At 41.1% G+C, this 22,151-nt stretch overlaps 2 protein-coding genes across 4 annotated transcripts in view; one reads left to right on the top strand and one right to left on the bottom strand.

The window, feature by feature from the left end:
- Positions 1-6,878, bottom strand: part of SLC44A5 (solute carrier family 44 member 5) — a 550,857-nt gene extending 543,979 nt beyond the window's left edge. The window contains exon 1 of one of the 2 annotated variants that reach the window (XM_038001850.2): positions 6,836-6,878. The gene's annotated coding sequence lies outside the window, so the exon portion shown is untranslated. The remainder of the gene's footprint in view (positions 1-6,835) is intronic. The other variant, XM_073007201.1, reaches the window with a different exon arrangement.
- The window catches only part of ACADM (acyl-CoA dehydrogenase medium chain), a 41,425-nt gene continuing 25,908 nt past the window's right edge, over positions 6,635-22,151 (top strand). Inside the window, exons 1-6 of one of the 2 annotated variants that reach the window (XM_007978258.3) lie at positions 6,635-7,043; positions 10,635-10,722; positions 14,634-14,731; positions 14,849-14,918; positions 15,526-15,626; positions 21,765-21,845. In XM_007978258.3, coding sequence (XP_007976449.1) covers positions 7,014-7,043; positions 10,635-10,722; positions 14,634-14,731; positions 14,849-14,918; positions 15,526-15,626; positions 21,765-21,845 — 468 coding nt within the window. In that variant the 5' untranslated portion in view covers positions 6,635-7,013. Of the gene's footprint in view, positions 7,067-10,634; positions 10,723-14,633; positions 14,732-14,848; positions 14,919-15,525; positions 15,627-21,764; positions 21,846-22,151 lie in introns of both variants that reach the window. The other variant, XM_038001860.2, reaches the window with a different exon arrangement.

Raw genomic sequence — 22,151 nt, 5'->3', positions numbered from 1 at the left:
TAACCTTATATAATTTTTGCTAAAGAGCAGGTTGGTGCTTTAAGAAAAATGTGTTATGCTTTTACTTTAATGTCCAGTTCACAGAAAAACTGGATGATACTTCTTTAACTTTAGCTAATATGTTTACACACAGAATGTTCCTTACAATTAACGTTTTAAATCTTGCTTAAACCTTCAAAACAGTAATTTTTAACTTTTTAATGTAGGTAAAAATTTACATTCTTATGCCTCCTTATAATCCTTTTACCAAAGGTATATTTTGCTTTTCTTATACACCTTGCACATAAACGGTTTTTTTTCCCCCCCCCAATAGTTTTACATTCAGGAGGCCTAGTTACTTTTAAATTACGCAACATTTTTTCCATAAATTCTTTTTTTAACACACATTTTTTTATAACTTTTTTTTTTCCCCCACAACTTTTACAGGCAATTTTTTGACATGCCTTAACTTTCTGTCTTATTACAAACATTTCCTTCTTTAAACAACCAGTTAATTTATTTCAGGACAAGAATTTACCATATAACACTCTTTTTATATAAATTCCGCCCCGCCTCCTTTTTTTTCTCTCCGAATATGATAACCATTCTTTTCCAAAGCGAACCTTTTTTTTTCATGTCTGTGGACTAGACTGTCTAAGGCCACAAGATTAAAAGTTACTATAATACATGTCACACTGTTAACTTTTAGCAAACTTTACTTTTGTTGAAAACCTTGTAAGTTTGGGATTTTAACTATCCTTTGCTATTAATAAGACCTTGTTTTGTCCAAATTAGAATTGGTATGATGGCTTTTAAAGGAACAGGGGACACTTTTTTTTTTCTTAACTACTTATATATTTCTCTCTTTCTTTCTTTCTCTCTTTGACTTCCATTTGCCTCTGTCTCCTCCTCTCTCTCTGCTTCTGTCTTTCTCTCTCTCTCTCCGCCTCTGTCTTTCTCTCTCTCTCTCTCCCCCCGCCTCTGTCTTTCTCTCTCTCTCTCTCTGACTCCCTCTTTGTCTGTCTCTTCTTCTCTGTCTCTTCCACTCTCTCTCTTTGCCTCTTTTCCTCTCCGTCTCTTTCTTTTCTCTCTCTCTGCTGGTCTTTCCTTGCCTCTGCCAGCTGCTTATGCTGCTGTTCTCTCAACCACTGTGTGTTGGGGGAGGGGGATCTAAAACAAGCTGGTCTGGGTTCCCTGGCTTACAAGTTACCTTGTGCCATACCTTTGAAACAAGGGATCTGTCCACGCTTCCTTCTAACGGCCAACCTACCTCTAATGCTGGCCAGTCTATCTTACACAAAGTTTTAAGTTTTCCTGGTGTCATAGTACTCCATAGTCTCCCTTAAATCCTTTTTTTGAAATTTTTCAACATAGTTCCTAGTGCGGTGGGCTTACTTTGTGCCTCACTTATGTTTCCTCTAGACAAAACACCACGCTCACACCACACGCACACCACAAAACAAAGAATGGGTAAAAAGGGCACACACACACTTTTGTAGTTTACACCAAACCAAAATCAAAACCAAAATCAGAGTATCCAGAAATCCAAGCCAGGTCAAAACCAAAACCAAAGTATCAAGCAATCCAAGTCAAGTCAAAAACAAAAACCAAAGTGCCGGTACAGGCACACCGTGGGTGATCAGGCCACACTTCCACTCAAATGCAGTAGGCAAGTTCCCAAAACCAATCCTATCAAGCAATTCAAAACAAGTCAAAACCAAAACCAAAAACAAAGTGATGATAAAGGCACACCGTGGGTGATCAGGCCACACTTCCACTCAAATGGAGTGGGCAAGTTCCCAAGACTGGTCCTGTCAAGCAATTCAAACCAAATCAAAACCAAAACCAAAGTGCTGATAAAGGCACATCATGAGTGATCAGGCCACGCTTCCACTCAAATGGAGTAGGCAAGTTCCCAAGACCAATCCTGTCAAGCAATTCAAACCAAGTCAAAACCAAAACCAAAGTGCCGATAAAGGCACACCGTCGGTGATCAGGCCACGCTTCCACTCAAACGGAGTGGGCAAGTTCCCAAGACTGGTCCTGTCAAGCAATTCAAACCAAATTAAAACCAAAACCAAAGTGCCAATAAAGGCACACCATGGGTGCTCAGGCCACGCTTCCACTCAAACGGAGTGAGCAAGTTTCAAAGACTAGTCTTACCAAGTTTTAGATGTCCAGACTCCAAGTGCCCGTTCCTTCCAGGTGTTCAGCCACTGCGTTGATCCTCCACGTGGGTCTGCCACACACTGCTCTGGCGAAGCGCCCCACCGGGTCAAATGCCTACCCAGGAGCGCTCTCAGGATCCGTGTTGCTCGGGCTTGTTGGAGTCCCCTGAAGGGATGTTCCACAGGGCAGGCTTAAGCCGCCTAAGGAGGTGCCTTGACCATCCACCATTCACCTTGCTTCCCGGTCAGGGAACCAAGAAATGTAGCAGGACGAGCGCAGACAAAACTCCTCAGACACTGAGTTACAGAAGGAAGGGGTTTATTCGGCTGGGGGCATCGGCAAGACTTTAGTCTCAAGAGCCCAGCTCCCTGAGTAACCAATTCCTGTCCCTTTTAAGGGCTCACAACTCTAAGGGGGTGCATGTGAGATGGTCGTGATTGATTGAGCATGCAGGGGGTATGTGACTGGGGGCTGTGTGCACCAGTAATTAGATCGGAACAAAACAAGATAGGGATTTTCACAGTGCATTTCTATACAATGTCTGTAATCTACAGATAACAGAACCAATTAGGTCAGGGGTCAATCTTTAACTACCAGGTCCAGGGTGCGGTGCCTGGCTGTCTGCCTGTGGATTTCATTTCTGCCTTTTAGTTTTTACTTCTTCTTTCTTTGCAGGCAGAAATTGGGCATAAGACAATATGAGAGGTGGTCTCCTCCCTTAGTGAAATGTCATCAGTTAAGGCAAGGACCGGCCATTTTCACTTCTTTTGTGGTAGAATGTCATTGGTTATGGCGGGGCAGGGCATTTTCACTTCTTCTGATTCTTCAGTTACTTCAGGCCATCTGGGCGTATTCGTGCAAGTCACAGGGGATGTGATGGCTTGGCTTGGGCTCAGAAGCCTGACACTCTCCCTGCTGATCATGTCTAGCTAATCTCCCAAAGCCCAATCCCTTCTACAAAACAACTCCTTTCCTTCCTAGGCATGGTTAGTGCGGTCAGAATTTGTACACAAGAGTTGGGACTGTGTCCTGTAGCCTTTCTGTCCAAGCAACTTGACCTTACTGTTTTAGCCTAGCCCTCATGTCTGCATGCAGCGGCTGCCACTGCTTTAATACTGTACCACGTCCTATAGCCTTTCTGTCCAAACAACTTGAACTTACTGTTTTAGCCTAGCCCTCATGTCTGCGTGTAGCAGCTGCCACCACTTTAATACTGTTAGTGGCCTTAAAAATCACAAACTATGCTCAACTCTCTACAGTTCTCATAACTTCCAAATCTATTTTCTTCCCCCAATCATCACTCAAGACAATGCTTATGCTAATAAAGTAACTAAAAAGCAGCCATCAAAAAGCATCAGATTCCATTGCTCAGGACAATGCTTACGCTGATAAGTTAGCTTAAAAAGCAGCTAGCGTTCCAACTTCTACCCCTCACAGCAGTCTTCCTCCTTCTCACTCTCACCTACTTCCCCACTGAAACTTCCACCTATCAATCTCTTCCCACACAAGGCAAATGGTTCTTGACCAAGGAAAATATCTCCATCCAGCCTCATAGGCCCATTCTATTCTGTCGTCATTTCATAACCTCTTCCATCTAGGCTACAAGCCGCTAGCCTGTCTCTTAGAACCTCTCATTTCCTTTCCATCCTAGAAATCTATTCTCAAAGAAATCACTTCTCAGTGTTTCGTCTGCTATTCTACTACTCCTCAGGAATTTCTCAGGCCCCCTCCCTTTCCCTACACATCAAGCTCAGGGATTTACCCCTGCCCAGGACTGGCAAATTGACTTTACTCACATGCCCCGAGTCAGAAAACTAAAATATCTCTTAGTCCAGGTAGACACTTTCACTGGATGGGTAGAGGCCTTTCCCACAGGGTCTGAGAAGGCCACTGTGGTCATTTCTTTCCTTCTCTCTCGGTTTGGCCTTCATACCTCTATACAGTCTGATAATGAGCAGCCTTTAATAGTCAAATCACCCAAGCAGTTTCTCAGGCTCTTGGGATTCAGTGAAACCTTTATATCCTTTAGCATCCTCAATCTTCAGGAAATGTAGAATGGACTAATGGTCTTTTAAAAACACACCTCACCAAGCTCAGTCCCCGATGTAAAAAGAACTAGACAATACTTCTACCACTTTCCCTTCTCAGAATTCAGGCCTGTCCTTGGAATGCTAGAGGGGACTGCCCATTTAAGCACCTGTATAGGCACTCCTTTTTATTAGGTCCCAGTCTCATTCCCGACACCAGCCCACCTTGAACTGCACCCCAAAAACTTAGAGCCTAAAAACTCACCAACCAAGCAAGTAATTACGCTGACCCCCCTTAGGCTCTCTCTAATTAGATGTCCTAGGTCCTCCCAATTCTTAGTCCTTTAATACCTGTTTTTTCTCCTTTTCTTATACAGACCTTGTGTCTTCCGTTTAGTTTTTCAATTCATACAAAATCGCATCCAGGCCATCACCAATCATTCTATGTGACAAATGCTCCTTCTAACAACCCCATGATATCACCTTTTACCACAAGATCTCCCTTCAGCTTAATGTCTCCCACTCTAGGTTCCCACGCCACCCCAATCCTGCTTGAAGCAGCCCTGAGAACCATCGCCCATTCTCTCTCTCCATACCACCCCCCAAAAACTTTTGCTGCCCCAACACTTCAACACTATTTTGTCTTATTTTTCTTAATATAAGAAGGCAGGAATGTCAGGCCTCTGAGCCCAAGCCAAGCCATCGCATTCCCTGAGACTTGCACATATATGCCCAGATTGCCTGAAGTAACCAAAGAATCACAAAAGAAGTGAAAATGCCCTGCCCGCCTTAACTGATGACATTCCACCACAGAAGAAGTGAAAATGGCCAGTCCTTGCCTTAAGTGATGACATTACCTTGTGAAATTCCTTTTCCTGGCTCATCCTGGCTCAAAAGCTCCACCACTGAGCACCTTGTGACCCCCCACTCCTGCCCTCCAGAGAACAACCCCCCTTTGACTGTAATTTTCCTTTACCTACCCAAATCCTATAAAACGGCCACACTTCGCTCTCTTTTCGGACTCACCCACCTGCACCCAGGTGATTAAAAAGCTTTATTGCTCACACAAAGCCTGTTTGGTGGTCTCTTCACAGGGACATGCATGACACCACTTTGAAGGCTTTCTTGCCTCTACCAAGACAAACTCAGTTCTTTATCTCTTTTCTGAATTTTCCTGGTACTTTTACTCTGAATATACCGCTTAATTAACATTCTGCCTTGTACCTAGGACTAACACACTAAATTCCCAGAAGACAAAGTAGGAGAATACAATAACAGGATATAAAATTTTAACAGCCAAGTTAGAATGAATTTATGGGTGACCTTTATTGGGCAAAAGAAAATGTTGTTAGTGTAAGATTTAGGGGTGTAGTGACCAAGGTGTAAACTAGGATGGCAGCAATGAAAGGGAAGAGTCCCAAGTAACATGGGAAACATTTACACTGCATGTTTCACATGTCCGTGTGAAGAGATCACCAAACAGGCTTTGTGTGAGCAACATGGCTGTTTATGTCACCCGGGTGCAGGCAGGCTGAGTCCGAAAAAGGAGCCAGCAAAGGGTGGTGGGATTATCATTGGTTCTTACAGGTTTTGGGACAGGCGGTGAAGTTAAGAGCAATGTTTTGGGGACAGGGGGTGAAGCTCAACAAGTACATTCTCAAGGGTGGGGAGAATTACAAAGAAACTTCTTAAGAGTTGGGTAGATTACAAAGTGCATCGATCAGTTAGGGTGAGCAGAAACAAATCACAATCCATTAAGTTATTTTCACTTCTGTGGATCTTCAGTTGCTTCAGGCCATCTGGATGTATACATACAGGTCACTGGGGATATGATGGCTTAGCTTGGGTTCAGAGGCCTGACACTGAAGGCTTGCATTTGGGCTTTTATTAGCTTTAACAACGAGGTATCTAAACCTGGACAGTTTCACAAACACCCATTTTAAAACATTCCAGCTACCATCTCAAAACTCTCTCAAAACTCAGGGTCTCACTGGAAGAGAAAGTGACTCCAAGTAGAATTCCTCAGGGAGACATTCACTTCCATCATTGGCTGACCACGAGCTTTAGACAGCCTCTACTGCACCCGCATACCAAGGACACCACATCCACATCAGCTGACAAGTCATAAATAGCCTTGGAAATACGTGGAAAGGTCAAATTTAGGTAAGCAATTAAATTCTCTTTTAAATTTTAAGGAAACACAAAGATGCCTTTGCTTTAGTTAAGGCATTTGAGAGCAAAATGTATTAATACTTTGAATCCGCCAAGCAGACACAATCTGGGTTTGACCCTTCTCTGCGGGTGAAGGTGAAGGCTGAGCATGGGGCCGCTCTCCTTCCAAGTCCCAGCCGCGCCCTCTCACCCAGTTTCCCATCCTGCACCGCGCCGCACGTCCCCCACCATTCAGAGCCACCCGGCACCCCCAGCCCCGCGGCCGTCCTTCTCCTCCGCCCTGGCTCTCTCTCCGCGCTAGTATCAGCCTCGGCGTCCCACAGAGAAGGCAAGACGTGGGAAGGCAGAGAACCAGACCAGGCTTATCAGGGATTGCCGGGAGAGGGGATGCAACCCCTCCCCAGGTCGCACCCACGACGCAGGCAAGGGTCACGGAGCATGCGTTGAATACCCCGGCCGGCGACCGCTCCCACCCCGACGGCTCTCACCCGGCCTGGCGCAGTGCCCCCTCCTTCCGCTGCCCAGCCGCCTCGCCTCGCCTCGCCCCGCCCCGCCCCATCCCGCCCACGGGACCCAGTGGGCGGGACCAGAGGAGTCCGGCGCTGGGGGAGTCTGTCAAGGCCGTGACCCGTGTAATATTGTCCTAGTGGCCGAACGGGAGCCAACATGGCAGCGGGTTTCGGGCGATGCTGCAGGGTGAGAGAGAGCCCAGCGGTGCGGTAGGGGCAGGGACATGGATATTGTGTGGGAGCACGGGGCCCTGGGCCAAAAATAGGTGCGGCTGGGAGGAGTGGGAGGTCGGGTTGAGGAAGGAGCCTGCCTGCCTAGGGGTCCCCACCTGCTTTCACGCCTCCTACCACCGGACGGAATGTAGCCTGGCGTTTCCTTTTCCGTATCCTCCCGTCAGCCGACCGCATTATAGCCGGCATCCTCTCTTTAGAATATCGTTTTTCTTTCTCTGGTAAACCCTCCAAATATTTACCCCGGGAATCCCACCTTTTTCCGAAGTGACCCGATCTCTGTGTCAGAACCACGGGAAAAAGGAAAATGGAGCAGCTACTCCTTGAGATACTTAATATGTTTAGTAAGCTTTTCGTTGTGTAATATGGTGGAGGACGCTTCCACGTTGCTTATGGGGAAAAAAAAGTAAAAGAAAAAACCTACCGCAGGATTTTATGTGAACTTGTCTGTATATTCTAGTATTGGGTCTTAACAGATTCTAAATAAGTTTGTCATTAGATGCGCTTTGGTATCTTAAATATTCTTGACATGTTCACACGACTGCCATTTAGATGTCACTTAAAATTAAGTTAAAGTTATGTGTTTGACCAAAAAAGCTGAGGTTTTAGAATAATCCTAAAGAATTGCTGCCCATATTTTACTGCTGTTATTCAAGTTAATGAGCAGTGAAGGCAGAAATTGTGGGATTTCAGCTATTTTTAACTCCAACACCAGAAAAGCAAATTTCTGAACCTTCCAAGGAAGGATCTAAAAAAAAACCTGATTGAGAAAACGTATACCCTTTTTCTCTTCTTTAACCCATAAAACTAACACTTTTATATTCCCAAGAAATGCACAAAAGTGTTCAATTCTAGTGGTGCTATTTCGATATTTGGAATTTCATTGTTCTAGACAGAGAGCCCGAGGTAATAAAACCAATATTTATATAGCATTAGGCTTTCAAAACATTATCTTACTTTAATCGTTCAAAAATACGCAGTGAGATTAGCACCATTTTTCGGTTTTGAACGGAAGCTATAAGCAGTTTGTAACCTGTCTACGGCCATAAATATAGTTGTGGAACCTAGATTCAAATTCAGCAATTGTAACTCCAGATCCCTTCCTATTTCTGTTTTCTGTTTGTAAACCACCTCTCTAACTGGCTAACTTTGTTGTGTGATTAACAGGTTGATGGACATTGTATTCTGGTAATAGCAACCTTTGCACTTTGTTCTATGTAACATATTTTCCTGAACAGTCACATGTGAAGTGACTTTTTCCCTATTTAAAGTCTCTCGGTTGGCTGGACGCGGTGGCTCACGCCTGTAATCCTAGCACCTTGGGAGGACTAGGCGGGTGGATCACTTAAGGCCAGAAGTTCAAGACCAGCCTGGCCAACGTAGGGAAACCCTGTCTTTACTGAAAGTACGAAAAATTAGCTGGGCATGGTAGCATACGCCTGTAATCCCAGGAGACTGAGTTTGCAATAAGCAGAGATCTCCCCACTGCATTCCAGCCTGAGTGACAGAGGGAGACTCTGTCAAAAAAAGTCTCTCAGTAGACCATTTAACCTGGTTTGAGTTCTGACTTTTGTGCATGGGATTTAAAAACGCATTTATAATAGTCAGTTTTTTTGTTCTGATTTTTGCAGAATGTTTTCCTTTGTTATGGAACCTAGTGACCAATTAGGAAACTAACAGAAAGATGAGTATAGTAGCAAGGTGCTTAATAGCATGGGCTCTTGATAGTAAATGTTAGAATCCTGGTTGCACTAATAGTAGAGTGACTTTGCCTAATTTAGTTGACTTTCTGAGCCTTCGTTTCTTCACATGCGAAAATGGAATAAAAGTAATAACTTAATCCTAGACTTGACCTAGGATTCAGTGAATTAACCTGTGTAATGTGACTGTAAATCAGAGTAGATTTGGTCTGTGACTGTTGGACAATAAGGACCAGAGAAACGGTTTCACTTTTTTTTTTTTTTTTTTTTTTTTTGAGACAGAGTCTTGCTCTGTCACCCAGGCTGGAATGCAATGGTGCAGTTTAGGCTCACTGCAACCTCCGCCTCGTGGGTTCAAGTGATTCTCCTGCCTAAGCCTCCTGAGTAGCTGGGACTACATACCATCACACCTGGCTTACTTTTGAATTTTAGTAGAAATGGGGTTTCACCATGTTGGTCAGACTGGTCTCAAACCCCTGACCTTGTGATCCACCCACCTCAGCCTCCCAAAGTGCTGGGATTACACGCATGAGCCACCCCGCCTGGCACTGTTTCACTTTCAAAATAAAATGAATGAAGTTGCAAAGATAATGCGAGTTTTCATACTCTGTGTGTGTGTGTGTGTTTTTTTAATTGTAGTATGAGTTATGTTATTTTGAAAGCGCTGTTTCAGTTACAAATATTTGATACTCTTAATTATATTGTCACCTTCCATGTAGGAAATCCTCTGTATAAGTTGAAATTGTCATCTACAAAGACAGTTTCTTTTTACAGATTTTGAAAAACCTAAGAATTTAAATGTAGAAACTTTAGTATATTCTTCAGCTTCTCTTTTCTCTTAGTATCTCAACTTGTTAAAATTGCCAGATAGTTCAATTAAACTCTTTTACAGTGGAAAATTGTGTAATTTTGGCTGTCCTGACACCTTTATACAGGAACACCATTGTGGTTCCCAGTTTGGCGGCTTTAATAAATGCAAATTTTTACTTTTGTATCCATTAAGCTGTCATGAATATAAAAATGGGTTGCAAAACAATAATATATGTATATTTGATTGTTTCTTTATATGTTCCTTTGAAGAAATGTGAGTATATTTCACATCCTAAGACAAGAAATATATTAGTAGTTTAGAACAGGGATGGCAAACGTTTTTTGAAAAGGAGCGGATAGTACATGTTTTTGGCTTTATGAACCATATGGTCTCTGTGGTAACTACTTAGATCTGCTGTGAAAGCAGCAATAGACAGCATGATGTGGCTGCCATAGTTTGGTGACTCCTTGCTCAGAACATTGTAAGAATGCCTGTAGACAGCAGAAAATACAGAACATGGTTTTATGCTAATTTGTTTTGTTAGAGTGGGGTATCCTAAAAAGTGAGATCCTCTGAGGGGAAGGTTCCCCGAGGCATGCATGGGAGGCTCACAGGGACAGGGTATCAAAGTTGATGGACTAGGCAACTCTTGAACACAGTATGTTCACTTTCCACCTATCGTTCTCCCTACCCCAACTCTCTAACCATCAAAGTCCTAGGAGCTTATAAGATACCCAGAATAGTGGTCCTACTTCTACTAGTACCCTTGACTGTTGTTTGTCCTAAATCCTCCACTTCAATAGTGTAAATACCACTGACTTTAATTTTCATTACTTTTTAAAAACATCTCCTCTGTCATAGGAGTTTATATAACTGGTAATTGACTTATTTAAATTATGATTGAAGGCATTTAAATAGTGATGACTTTAAAAACTATGAGTATGGTCAAACAAGTTGTTGTACTCACTTACAATTATGAGTAGTCTCTTATCTGATTAATGTTTAACATTTATTTTAATAAAAGTGTTCTTTACAGGTCCTGAGAAGTATTTCTCGTTTTCATTGGAGATCACAGCATACAAAAGCCGATCGACAGCGTGAACCAGGATTAGGATTTAGTTTTGGTATATGTTCTGTTCTATCTTTTGACTTTAAACTTACACATATGAAGCTCTGTCTATGTATTTGTTTGGAGTATGTTTGTAAATAAACTTAATAATGTCTTTCAATGAGTAGGACCAGTCCACTGTCCACAGATCGTTCACAGTAACTCACACCCATGCTTCCTGATCTCATTGTCTTCCTCAGTATACTATACTATACATTAAATCTGTGTTAGTAGCATACATACACTTATATTCCTTCCTTTTTTTCTAAGTTTTTAGCCCAAAATCAATGAGATTTACTGATATATATGAATAGTCTTCAACTTACATATCTGAATGCCACAAATACATCTTAAAACACTTGTTAGATTACAATGCTAGGTGCCTGGTAATAAGCTAAAGCTTGTTTTTGCTATAATATATCCAAATTGCAATTTTGGTACTATTAGGTGAAGTTCTCACTCCTGGCACCAGGGAGCCATGTGGTGGTTGTAGGGAAAAGGAATATGATTTTTCTTCCTCTGTCCTCTATAAAATGAAAACCACAGTCAAAAAATTTGAAATAATAATATCTATCTTTGGCATTCTTGGCCATCTAAAGTGCTTCTTCAAAATTTTTATTTTTTCTCTAGTGAAAAACCATTTACTCAATTCATTTGGTCTCAGAAAATAGTTAAAGGCAGCTGAGATAACTCACAGCTAGGTACAAATGACAATCTCAAAGCTTTCCAGAGTTATTGTTTGTTTTTATTATTGTGTTTTTAAAGATTTTTCACTTTTCTTTATCAAGGTTTTTTTGTTTTTTTAACCAGAATTTAATGAAGTTTTTCTTTTTCTTTTTCTTTTAGAAAAGATGAGGTTTCATTGTCTCATTATGTTGCCTAGGCCGATCTTGAACTCCTGGGCTCAAGCAGTTCTCTTATTTCAGCCTTCCAAAGTGCCGGGATTATAGGCATGAGCCACTGCACCCAGACCAAATGAAAATTTGCTGTGTTTTGTTTTTTTCTTTCTGTGACCTCTAGCCAAAGACTGAATGAAAATTTTCTTTTCTTTTCTTTCTTTTTTTTTTTTTTTTTTTTTGAGACAGAGTCTCACTTTGTCACCTACACTGCTGTGCAGTGGCTCACTGCAACCTCTGCCTCCCAGGTTCAAGTGATTCTCCTGCCTTAACCTCCTGAGTAGCTGGGACTACAGGTGTGGGTCACCTTGCCTGGTTAATTTCTATATTTTTAGTAGGGATGGGGTTTTGCCATGTTGGCCAGGCTGGTCTCCAACTCCTGATGACAAGTGATCCACCCTCCTCTGCCTCCCAAAGTTCTGGGATTGCAGGCATGAACCACTGTGCCCAGCCTGAATGAAAATTTTCTTTTTTTTTCTTTTTCTTTTTTCTCTTTCTGTAACCCAAGACTAAATGAAAGTTTTCAAGCAGTATGAGGATAGCTGTTTGGGATGGTCTTCCTCTGTCGTTCAGGCTGGATTGCAGTGGCTCCATCTGGGCTTATTGCAACCTCTGCCTCCTGGGTTCAAGCGATTCTCTTACCTCAGCCACCCAAGTAGCTGAGATTACAGGTGTGGGCCACCACGCCTGGCTAATTTTTATGTTATTAGTAGAGATGATGTTTCGCCATGTTGGCAATGCTAGTCTCGAACTCCTGGCCTCAAGTGATCCACCCGTCTTGGCCTCCCAAAGTGGGATATGGGCATGAGCCACCATGCCCAGCCAGGGCAGTAGATCTTACTGAGATAATTAGCATTAATTTGGTATGATTGCTTGTCACTTACAATTTCACGCTCACTAGTAAGAGCCTCGCAGGAGAAATCTATGGTGGTTCACTGAGTGACAGAGGATGAGATAGATATAATTGTTTGGGAGGGAGATTTTGAAGTTCAATACGGGTCTATTCCTTGAACCAGTTGCATCTGGTTCTTTATCTGTAAAATGAAAATATCTATAACACAGAATTTCTATGAAGATTAAGTTATATGCTGTATTTAAAGCCCCTAGCACATAGTGACTGGATCAAAGTAGTTTCTCAATAAATAATACATAATACATCCTTGTCATTTCTACCTTTTTTTTTTTTTTTTTTTTTTTTTTTTTTTTTTTTTTTTTTTTAAGAGGGTTTCACTCTGTCACCCAAGTTGGAGTGCAGTGATATAGCTCACTGCAACCTTGACTTCTGGGGCTCCATGGATTCTCCGGCCTCAGCCTCCTGAGCAGTTAGGACAACAGGTCCATGTCACCACACCCAGCTGATTTTTGAAATTTTTAAATGTTTTGTAGAGACAGGATCTTGCTATGTCACCCAGGCTGGCCCCAAACTCCTGGCCTCAAATGGTTCACCTTCCTCAGCTTCCTAAAATTCTGGGATTATAGGTGTGAGCCACCATGCTCAGACTTTCTCTACCCTCTCTCTACCTACAAGATTGATATCAACTGGCACCAATCTTAGAAGTAAAGCTGTGATATAGAGAACACTGGACTGAAACTCTATACTTCCGCTAATTCATTATAAGACTGATATTAGAATTTCCTTACTCTGCATTAGTTTATCTATAAAAGGATTTGATCTTATGCTCTTCAATTCAGCACCAAAATTCTATTTTTATGTATTATTTCTCACTCCCCATACAATGATTACTATAGTCTTAAACATTCTTTTCTGCATTTGCTCTCATTTTTCTTGCTTGAAATACCCTGTTATCTCTTTTAAATTTTACCTAATCTTTGACGTTAGATGCAACCACATTAAAACACAAGGATACCATGGATTTGAAAAGATGCAGTTAGCAATTGGCTACTCTCCTCAATCAAGCCACCATACTAATTTCATTAATTTTAAAACAATAATCCCTTATTTTATGTAAACAAATTGTTGGACACCATTTATTAGCATTGCAGCAGGATTTTGTCATTATCTTTTGAAAAACCTTTCTACCACTTTTACCAGTTGCTTTGTGCTAATTTATAAACTTTGAGTTTAAAGGAGCAGTAAGCCTAGGCTTGGTGTCTCATGCTTGTAATCCCAGCACTTTAGGAGACCAAGGCAGGAGGATTGCTTGAGACCAGGAGTTCAAGACCAGCCTGGCATCATAGTGAGACCCCGTCTCTATGAAAAAAAAAAATAAAAAGAAAAAATGAAATAGATAGGGTGAGGTGGCTCCCAGCACTTTGGGAGGCCGAGATGGGAGAATCACTTGAGCCTAGGAGTTCCAGACCAGCTTGGACAACATGGCAAAACCCTGTCTCTATAAAAATTACAAAAATTAGCCAGATATGGTGGCATGTGCCTGTGGTCCCAGCTAGTTGAGAAGCTGTGCTGGGAAGATCATTTGAGGCCAGGAGGTCGAGGCTACAGTGAGTCATAATTGTACCACTGCACTCCAGCCTGAGTGACAAAATGAAACTGTCTCAAAAAGAAAAAAAAAAAGGTAAAATTAAAATCATGATGATGATATTCTTATATGACACTTTGAAATAAGTTGTATTGCTTTATGTCACTGAATGTGTTTCATTTATTTCGTTAGATTGATTCTTGTCATCAGGGAGATGTCTTGCATATTAGTTTCCCTTCAGTGTCAGTAAACATTTGATAAATTGGCTTAGGAACTAATAATAAGTTAAACATTTTTTATATCACCAATTGGAAAAGAAAAACTCACTTGAGCTCTACAGGTTAATATCTGTTACTCATCTGTAAAAGTTAGAAATCTCACCTATTTCCTTTAGCATTTGTGTTGACATAGGTTTATTTATATTGTGTAGTGAACTCTTGATTAGTCAAAAAATGCACTGTAGTCTGACTTTTCTGATTAATCAAGGATTTAAGTCCCCACAGTAAATACACATTTCTACATACTGACTTCATGGGGCATTTTTCCTTAACTTGTTATCCAGTTTTAACCTTTTCAAAATAACTTTCCCTTAGAGTTCACTGAACAGCAGAAAGAATTTCAAGCTACTGCTCGTAAATTTGCCAGAGAGGAAATCATCCCAGTGGCTGCAGAATATGATAAAACTGGTGAAGTAGGTGTATACATTTTAAAGAGGGAAAACTCTTTTACATTTTTTACAAGATTATATAATCAAAACTGTTTGGATATCAAAATATATTTTAATTCAGTTCTTTTCTTTTTCTTCTAGTATCCGGTCCCCCTAATTAGAAGAGCCTGGGAACTTGGTTTAATGAATCCGCACATTCCAGAGAATTGTGGTGAGCTTTCTTTATATTTTTAATACTAGAATGCATATGAGTAAGAAAAATTGTGGAACTCTACTCAGTCATTTTTTTCAAATATTTCTTGCCATTAAATGACCTTCTGGCTTTGTCATCCTACTCAGACTACAGTGTTTGCCCACTTTTGGAAGCTTGTACTCTATACTTAGATGCATTTTTCCTTCTTCTAAATGGTTCCAACCTTAATTTGCACCTAAACCTCAGTAACTTCTGTTTCTAGAGTTGGTCAATTTGTTGCATTTTATTCCTATCTTCTATATTACATTTTATTGAGTCTTTTTTGTGAACTATCATTCTTTTCCTCAGACCCAGTTTGAGTTGAATTGAGTTTTAACACAACCAAGTTAGAACAGGAATATAGGTTCAAATTACAAATAGTAAAATAATTTTTTGAAAATTTTCGAACTTACTTTAGAAAAGTATAATTTCTTCTTGTGCCAGCCAGAACACGTGTAGATATTATATTGCAAATTTCCTTTTAAAACAAATTTTGGTCATACTGAAAGCAATTAAAATAGTTTACCTTTATTTCTATTGTGATGTACTACATATTATAATGTGTTAAAACATTTTGATACTGTAGGAGGTCTTGGACTTGGAACTTTTGATGCTTGTTTAATAAGTGAAGAATTGGCTTATGGATGTACAGGGGTTCAGACTGCTATTGAAGGAAATTCTTTGGGGGTAAGTGACTTAGAAAATTAACTACCTAACTGTGAGCTCTTGTTAATGAGATAGTTACTCCTGAAGAAGCTGGATTTTTAGAAGAAAAAAAGCAGAGTCAGTTACTACTAGGTAAGGTTAGTGGGTAAACACAGTTTTCTTTAAAGTGGAACACAAGATTCAGCATTGAAGCCTGGAGTTCTGATTTCAAGGCTTGATCACTCTGCTTGTTGTCTCTAGTACTTGGACTTCTGACAGTCCTTCTGGGGAAACTGTATACTTTGGCTGCAGCGTCAGTGGCAATTCTTAGGTAAAGCCAAGGGCTAAATTCAGCATTCAGGAACAGGATTGGGATGGCTTGCTGCCACTACTGGCAGTACTGAAATTTAGCAAGCAATTTTTTTATTATTATTATTATACTTTAAGTTCTAGGGTACATGTGCACAACATACAGTTTTATTACATATGTATGTATATATGTGCCATGTTTGTGTGCTGCACCCATTAACTCGTCATTTATGTTAGGTATATATCCTAATGCTATCCGTCCCTCCTACCACCACCCCACGACAGGCCCTGGTGTGTGATGTTCCCCACCCTGTGTCCAAGTGTTCTCATTGTTCAATTCCCACCTACAAGTGAGAACATGCAGTGTTTGGTGTTCTGTCCTTGCGATAGTTTGCTCAGAGTGATGGTTTCCAGCTTCATCCATGTCCCTGCAAAGGACACGAACTCATCCTTTTTTATGGCTGCATAGTATTCCATGGTGTATATGTGCCACATTTTCTTAATCCAGTCTATCACTGATGGACATTTGGGTTGGTTCCAAGTCTTTGCTATTGTGATTAGTGTCGTGATAAACATATGGGTGCATGTGTCTTTATAGTAGCATGATTTATAATCTTTTGGGTATATACCCAGAAATGGAATGGCTGGGTCAAATGGTATTTCTAGTTCTAGATCCTTGAAGAATCGCCACACTGTCTTCCACAATGGTTGAACTAGTTTACAGTCCCACCAATAGTGTAAAAGTGTTCCTATTTCTCCACATCCTCTCCAGCACCTGTTGTTTCCTGAGTTTTTGATGATTGCCATTCTAACTGGTGTGAGATGATATCTCATTGTGGTTTTGATTTTCATTTCTCTAACGACCAGTGATGATGAGCATTTTTTCATGTGTCTGTTGACTGCATAAATGTCTTCTTCTGAGAAGTGTCTGTATTTATACTTTGCCCAATTTTTGATGGCATTGTTTGATTTTTTTCTTGTAAATTTGTTTAACTTCTTTGTAGATTCGGGATATTAGCCCTTTGTCAGATGGGTAGATTGGAAAAATTTTCTCCCATTCAGTAGGTTGCCTGTTCACTCTGATGGCAGTTTCTTTTGCTGTGCAGAAGCTCTTTCGTTTAATTAGATCCCATTTGTCAATTCTGGCTTTTGTTGCCGTTGCTTTTGGTGTTTTAGTCATGAAGTCCTTGCCCATGCCTATGTCCTGAATGGTATCGCCTAGGTTTTCTTCTGGGGTTTTTATGGTTTTAGGTCTGACATTAAAGTCTTTAATCCATCTTGAATTAATTTTTGTATAAGGTGTAAGGAAGGGATCCAATTTCAGCTTTCTACATATGGTTAGCCAGTTTTCCCAACATCATTTATTAAATAGGGAATCCTTTCCCCATTTCTTGTTTACAGTCCCACCAACAGTGTAAAAGTATTACTATTTCTCCACATCCTCTCCAGCACCTGTTGTTTCCTGTTTTTGTCAGGTTTCTTGCTTTTGTCAGGTTTCCTATTTCTTGTTTATGTCAGATTTGTCAAAGATCAGATGGTTGTAGATGTGTGGTATTATTTCCGAGGGCTGTATTCTGTCCCATTGGTCTATATCTCTGTTTTGGTACCAGTACCATGCTGTTTTGGTTACTGTAGCCTTGTAGTATAGGTTGAAGTCAGGTAGCGTGATGCCTGCAGTTTTGTTCTTTTGGCTTAGGATTGTCTTAGCAATGCGGGCTCTTTTTTGGTTCCATATGAACTTTAAAGTAGTTTCTTCAATTCTGTGAAGAACGTCATTGGTAGCTTGATGGGGATGGCATTGAATCTATAAATTACCTTGGGCAGTATGGCCATTTTCACAATATTGATTCTTCCTATCCATAAGCATGGAATGTTCTTACATTTCTTTGTGTCCTCTTTTATTTCCTTGAGCAGTCGTTTCTAGTTTCCCTTGAAGAGGTCCTTCACATCCCTTGTAAGTTGGATTCCTAGGTATTTTATTCTCTTTGTAGGAATTGGGAATGGGAGTTCATTAATGATTTGGCTGTCTGTCTGTTATTGGTGTATAGGAATGCTTGTGACTTTTGCACATTGATTTTTTATCCTGAGACTTTGCTGAAGTTGCTTATCAGCTTAAGGAGATTGGGGCTGAGATGATGGGGTTTTCTAAATATACAACCATGTCATCTGCAAACAGGGACAATTTGACTTCCTCTTTTCCTAATTGAATACCCTTTATTTCTTTCTCCTGCCTTATTGCTTTGGCCAGAACTTCCAACACTGTGTTGAATAGGAGTGGTGAGAGGGGGCATCCCTGTCTTGTGCCAGTTTTCAAAGGGAATGCTTCCAGTTTTTGCCCATTCGGTATGATATTGGCTGTGGGTTTGTCATAAATACCTCTTATTATTTTGAGATACGTTCCATCAATACCTAATTTATTGAGAGTTTTTAGCATGAAGGGCTGTTGAATTTTGTTGAAGGCCTTTTCTGCATCTATTGAGGTAATCATGTGGTTTTTGTCTTTGGTTCTGTTTATACGATGGATTACATTTATTGATTCATTTATGTTGAACCAGCCTTGCATCCCGGGGATGAAGCCGACTTAATCATGGTGGATAAGCTTTTTGATGTGCTGCTGGATTCGGTTTGCCAGTATTTTATTAAGGATTTTTGCATCAATGTTCATCAGGGGTATTGGTCTAAAATTCTGTTTTTTTTGTTGTGTCTCTGCCAATCTTTACTATCAGGATGATACTGGCCTCATAAAATGAGTTAGAGAGGGTTTCCTCTTTTTGTATTGATTGGAATAGTTTCAGAAGGAATAGTACCAGCTCCTCTTTGTACCTCTGGTAGAATTTGGCTGTGAATCCATCTAGTCCTGGACTTTTTTTGGTGGCAGGCTATTAATTATTGCCTCAATTTCAGAGCCTGTTGTTGGTCTATTCAGGGATTCAGCTTCTTCCTGGTTTAGTTTTGGGAGGGTGAATGTGTTCAGGAATTTATCCATTTCTTCTAGATTTTCTAGTTTATTTGGGAAAAGGTGTTTATAGTATTCTCCGATGGTAGTTTGTATCTCTGTGGGGTCGGTGGTGATATGCCCTTCATCATTTTTTATTGCATCTATTTGATTCTTCTCTCTTTTCTTCTTTATTAGTCTTACTAGCAGTCTATCAATTTTGATCTTTTCAAAAAAATCAGCTCCTGTATTCATTGATTTTTTGAAGGGTTTGTATTTAGTGCTTCCTTAAGGAGCTCTTGTAAGGCAGGCCTGGTGGTGACGGAATCTCTCAGCATTTGCTTGTCTGTAAAGGATTTTATTTCTCCTTCACTTATGAAGCTTAGTTTGGCTGGATATGAAATTGTGGGTTGAAAATTCTTTTCTTTAAGAATGTTGAATATTGGCCCCCAATCTCTTCTGGCTTGTAGGGTTTCTGCTGAGAGATCCGCTGTTAGTCTGATGGGCTTCCCTTTGTGGGTAACCCGACCTTTCTCTCTGGCTGCATTTAACATTTTTTCCTTCATTTCGACCTTGGTGAATCTGACAATTATGTGTCTTAGAGTTGCTCATCTTGAGGAATATATTTGTGGTGTTCTGTGTATTTCCTGAATTTGAATGTTTTCCTGCCTTGCTAGGTTGGGGAAGTTCTCCTGGATAATATCCTGAAGAGTATTTTCCAACTTGGTTCCATTCTGTTCTCCCCATCACTTTCAGGTACACCAATCAGACGTAGATTTGGTCTTTTCACATAGTCCTGTATTTCTTGGAGGCTTTGCTCGTTTCTTTTTACTCTTTTTCTCTAAACTTCTCTTCTCACTTCATTTCATTCATTTGATCTTCAATCACTGATACCTTTTCTTCCACTTGATCAAATCAGCTACTGAAGCTTGTGTGTGCATCACGTACTTCTCATATCATGGTTTTCAACTCCATCAGGTCATTTAAAGTCTTCTCTATGCTGTTTATTCTAGTTAACCATTCATCTAATCTTTTTTCAAGGTTTTTAGCTTCTTTGTGATGGGTTCAAACATCCTTCTTTAGCTCAGAGTAGTTTGTTATTACCAATCTTCTGAAGCCTTCTTCTCTCAACTCGTCAAAGTAATTCTCCATCTAGCTTTGTTCCGTTTTTGGTGAGGAGCTGCGTTCCTTTGGAGGAGAAGAGGCACTCTGAGTTTTAGAGTTTTCAGCTTTTCTGCTCTGGTTTCTACCCATCTTTGGGCTTTTATCTAACTTTGGTCTTTGATGATGGTGACATACAGATGGGGTTTTGGTGTGGATGTCCTCGCTGTTTGTTAGCTTTCCTTCTATTGGTCTGGACCGTCAGCTGCAGGTCTGTTGGAATTTGCTGGAAGTCCACTCCAGACCCTGTTTGCCTCAGTATCACCAGCGGAGGCTGAAGAACCACAAATATTGTAGAACGGTAAATGTTGCTGCCTGATCATTCCTCTGGAAGCTTCATCTCAGAGGGGCACCCAGCCATATGAGGTGTCAGTCGGCCCCTACTGGGAGGTGCCTCCCAGTTGGGCTACTTGGGGGTCAGGGACCCACTTGAGGAGGCAGTCAGTCAGTTCTCAGATCTCAAAATCCATGCTGGTAGGACTACTACTCTGTTGAAAGCTGTCAGACAAGGACGTTTAAGTCTGCAGAAATTTCTGCTGCCTTTTGTTCAGCTATGCCCTGCCCCCAGAGGTGGAGTCTACAGAGGCAGGCAGGCCTTCTTGAACTGCGGTGGGTTCCACTGAGATCCAGCTTCCCTTTCCAGGCCTCTTTGTTTACCTACTCAAGCCTCAGCAATGGTGGGCGCCCCTCCCCCAGCCTCGCTGCTACATTGCGGTTTGATCTCAGACTGCTGTGCTAGCAGTTAGCAAGGCTCTGTGGGCATGGACCCTCCAAGCCAGGTTCGGGATATAATCTCCTGGCATGCTGTTAGCTAAGACCTTTGAGAAAGAACAGTATTAGGGTGAGAGTGACCCAATTTTACAGGTTCAGTCTGTCACGGCTTCCCTTGGCTAGGAAAGGGAATTCCCTGACCCTCTGCACTTCCTGGTTGAGGCAATACCTCACCCTGCTTTGGCTCACAGTCCATGGGCTACACCCACTGTCTGACAAGCCCCAGTGAGATGAACCCAGTACCTCAGTTGGAAATGCAGAAATCACCCATCTTCTGCATCACTCACGCTGGGAGCTATAGACTGGAGCTGTTCCTATTTGGCCATCTTGGAACCTCCCCTTGTTTTGTTTTTTTTGTTTTGTTTTGTTTTGTTTTGTTTTGTTTGAGACAGAGTCTCGCTGTGTTGCCCAGGCTGGAGTGCAGTGGCGTGATCTCGGCTCACTGGAAGCTCCACCTCCCGGGTTCATGCCATTCTCCTGTCTCAGCCTCTTGAGTAGCTGGGACTACAGGAGCCCACCACCATGCCCGGCAATTTTTTTTTTTTTTTTTTTTTTTTTTTTTGGAATTCTAGTAGAGACGGGGTGTCACCATGTTGGTCAGAATGGTCTCCATCTCTTGATCTCATAATTCACCCGCCTTGGCCTCCCAAAGTGCTGTGATTACAGGCGTGAGCCATTGCATCCAGCCTAACAAGTAGTTCTTAGGCCTGATCATATATACCATGTCATATATTCTAAATATAATTTTTTATTTGTGCATTTTAGTGTAGTAGATTTTCACAGATTATAATGCCACAGGTCCTACATATAACCTAATTTTATGAAAATACTTAGATTAGCATATTTATTTCCTCATTCTAACTTAGAGGCAAGGTATAGGCCAGTTCTTTGGACTTACCTCTTAGGTGAAAAATAGTTCTTTTTTTGTTTTGAATTATAACGTCTCTGAATTTACATATCCAATAAAAATGACTTGATTTTTTAATGTCAATTTTTTTCGGTAGCAAATGCCTATTATTATTGCTGGAAATGAGCAACAAAAGAAGAAGTATTTGGGGAGAATGACTGAGGAGCCGTTGATGTGTGTGAGTATGTGTAGCTGCTACTTTATTTCACACTTAAGGGAACAAAGGTGCTATTTCTCCTTTTCAGTCTATATGTATATACTGGGAGATACACCATTGAAACAAATGTTAGCGACGTATTATTGCAATGATGTTTCGAGGATGCCAAGAAAGTGTCATAACAGGCCAAGGGCTGTGGCTCATACCTGTAATCCCAGCACTTTGGGAGGCCGAGGGGGGCAGATTACTTGAGGCTAGGAGTTCAGCCTGGCTAACATGGTGAAACCCCATCTCTACTGAAAATACAAAAATTAACCAGGTGTGGCG

Source organism: Chlorocebus sabaeus, chromosome 20, assembly GCF_047675955.1.
Source record: "Chlorocebus sabaeus isolate Y175 chromosome 20, mChlSab1.0.hap1, whole genome shotgun sequence".
NCBI lineage: Eukaryota > Metazoa > Chordata > Mammalia > Primates > Cercopithecidae > Chlorocebus > Chlorocebus sabaeus.
This window is presented reverse-complemented; position numbering and strand designations above follow the sequence as displayed.